The sequence below is a fragment of the Saprolegnia diclina genome, assembly GCF_000281045.1.
Source record: "Saprolegnia diclina VS20 unplaced genomic scaffold supercont1.15, whole genome shotgun sequence".
In the NCBI taxonomy this organism is placed as follows: Eukaryota; Oomycota; class Saprolegniomycetes; order Saprolegniales; family Saprolegniaceae; genus Saprolegnia; species Saprolegnia diclina.
In genome coordinates, this window is record NW_008246082.1 from 318,443 (window position 1) to 321,638 (window position 3,196).

The following is a 3,196-nucleotide window of genomic DNA, read 5'->3' on the forward strand; positions in this document are numbered from 1 at the left end:
CTCGCACCGTCGGTCTCGAGATGGTGTTGATGCACATTCCCATATCCTGATGTGGAGCTGCGATACCTCGCTGTGATTGGACAGCTTTAGTGTTGTTGTGATCGGAATTTGACGGACAGGCCACCCGTTAAAAATCCCTGTTATCTGATTGGCTAAAAAGTATCCGTGACGTGGCAATATGGTTGCGGAGTATTGAGGCAGCTCGCTATCGTAGAGTCGCCTACGCTCGAGTGGTGTTCCAAGCATACCGTCTCCGTCGACTTGGATCGACACATAAGCCCCACTACATGGTCAAGAAGAGGCGCGCGAAGCGGGAGCGCGAGTCTCGGCCGAGGCTCTCGTACTCGTCAAAGGTAAATGGGGACCTTGCTCGAGGATTGGACTTGCGTGGCAAGCAAGCGCCGAATGCCGACGCACGCTACATCATCCTTTTCATTAGGAGCTCGAAAGTGTGTGTACCTGTGTACTAGTACACCTCCTTGATGCCATCACCGTAGCCGAGATGACAGGGCAATTTACGATCCCAGTTGAAACTCGCGAGCGCACTGCGTTGACGCGGTAACCACTGAGAGTCGACGCTATAACATCCTAATAAAACGCAAGGAAACATTCTTAATTGAAGACGCGCGCTTCGTGTCCATCCGTCCGTGGCTTCCTTCAACGAGGACGGCTCATTATCACAGCGCACCCAATGTTGACCTCGCGCAGTACAAGTGCTTCTTGATCTCGTTGAGGTTGCTCTCGAGCATCTTACGGCTCGAAAGTGTGTGTACCTGTGTACTAGTACACCTCCTGGAGAGGAAAATAAAAATCCATGAAAGAGAATTTGACGGCTCCCTGTCCGCTAAAACGTGCAGGCCACTGTGCAGCCCAGAGTACTGTTCGTTAAAAGCATATTAATGGTTAAGTGACCACCACTGAATTCGCACACTATAACACCATTAAATATACAACGCACACTAATCAAACACCATCTGGAAAGGGTACTTGACGAGCAAAGAGCAATCTGGCGCTCGCACCCTGACCACGTTTCTCGACGCAGTACTGCGCCAGCCCGAGCTCGTGGCCTTGGTCTTTGGCTACCAAGGTGGTGTCTTCGAAGACATTGCGCCCCGCTTCCGGCACTTTTACCTTTTCGTGGACTTCGAGTCGGGCGGCAACCACGGCGTCTACTGGCTCGACCCAGTGCACTTCGACACCTCGTACCGCCAGCGCGCAAGCGACGAGACGCCGCCAGCCGTCCTCAGCTCGGACGAGCTCAATCTCAACCAGCACAATACGCGTGATCCTCGCTTTCCACTGCACTTTGCGATTCTAGAGGGCAATCTACCTGCGACTCGGCGCATCCTGCGCTGCCGACCGGACCTCGCGTACCAAGAAGCCATTGAGCCAGCGCCATCATCTCGAGATCGCGGCGTACCTCTTGGAGCAGCGGAAGGAAAGTGTGCCTCAGCTATACCGCAACTTTGAAGACACGTCCGGCGGGTGGCCGTCGCGATGCCAAGACGAGTGGCTACCCCGCTCGACGCTGTGCATGAACGACGCGTCGGTCGTAGCATTACTGTGGGCCCATCGGCAAAGCGACTGGAACTGGAGAGATCTTATCCTCACAGCGATCAACGAGCACGCGCTTCAAGCTCTGGCCTTTCTATGTGCTCACTCGCCGCCAACGGCCTTGTCGGGTGTGCTGGACGCAGTGAGCGGCAGTAGCCCACTGTCTTTGGTCGAGGTCTTGCACGCTCGTGGAGCCGACTGCACGCACGTGGCGATGGACAGAGCCGCATCTGCCGGCAACTTTGACGTCGTCGTCTTTTTGCACGAGCACCGTACGGAAGGCTGCACCACCGACGCGATGGACAGAGCCGCCACGTACGGCTACTTCAACGTCGTCGCTTTTCTTCACGAAAATCGCTGCGAAGGCTGCACCACAGACGCACTCGACGGAGGCGTGGGCGGCGACTACCTCGATATCGTCCGGTTCCTCTTTGACCACCGGGACGAAGGTGCGTCCTCCGACGTCTTGGACAAGGCTGCGGCGAACGGCAACTTAATCATTTTTGTGTACTTGCAGCAACGTGGGCCGTTTGCGCACTCGACGGCCGCCATCGACTTGGCCGCCAGCAACGGCCACCTCGACGTTGTCGCCTACCTCTTGGCCCACCGAGAGGACGGTGGCAGTCTGGATAGTACCGTTCGCGGTGCACTCGAGAACGGCCACATTGCGATCGTCGAGCTCCTCGTCGCTGCGGGGTATCCTCTTCCAACGGACGTTTCCCGCGTCGTACGGGCGATGCGCCAGCCCAACGCGCTCGCTCTCTTGCAGCTCTACGTAGCCCAGGGCGTTGCGCTGCCAGGAGCGTGGACAGCTGATGTGCACACGTTTGGCGCCAAGGACGTGTCTGCGTTTTACCGCCGCCACTCGCCGCACCACCCGCCCAACAATTTAAGCCTCCATTTTGAGCATATGACGCTGGACGAAGTGCGGACGGCGCTCGCAAAGGAAGATTTCAATGCAGTTGCTGCGCTCTGGGCGACGCAGCCCGAGATGCGCCAGGACTTCTTGCTCGAGGTTATCGTGCGCACCAACGAGTCGCTCGACGCCCTCTCGTTTCTCCTTGAAGCAGGCGTCGGGCAGCCACGGGACGTTGCACGCGCGTCCATTCGTCGCCGGAGCTTCGCCATGCTGCGCATTCTCCTACCCTATTGTCTCGACCCAAGGGATCCTATCGACAACCTCGTCTTCCTTATCGAGTGGGTTCATACGCAGTCGCACGACTTCACCGCGTCACCGCTCCTTTTGCTCAAGACCGAGATGATCGCTCAGGCATATGCGGCCAACTGCCTTGACATCCACGTCGGCTCGGGTATCGAGGCACTGACGGCGGAGCTATTGGAGACGGGCGCGACATCTTCGATCGTGGAACCTGCGATCGGAGGCCTCGAACAACGCGTGCTCTTCAAGTCGGGTGTCGCCGACTGGGGCCTTGCCACGCTTTTTGTGCATTTCGCGGCCGTGGACCCTACCAAGCACGTTGCGCAGCTGCTACGGTGGCTCGATATGGTGACCAATGCGGTTCTAACGACGCATCTGCAGCACCTCCTCAACAAGACGTTTGCCGACCGCCTTGATGTCGTCGCTGCTGCGCGAGCGGCGTCGGATGCCCATACGTACGCAGCGGCGTACGACGACTATTAG

The 3,196-nt window shown here is 57.7% G+C and overlaps 1 protein-coding gene across 1 annotated transcript; it reads left to right on the top strand.

The window, feature by feature from the left end:
- Positions 1–1,492: 1,492 nt before the first annotated feature.
- Positions 1,493–3,196, top strand: SDRG_05676 (hypothetical protein; the record flags this gene model as incomplete). Its single annotated transcript, XM_008611405.1, has 1 exon — positions 1,493–3,196. Exon 1 carries the CDS (start codon positions 1,535–1,537, stop codon positions 3,194–3,196), a length of 1,662 nt encoding a protein of 553 aa, XP_008609627.1. The 5' UTR covers positions 1,493–1,534.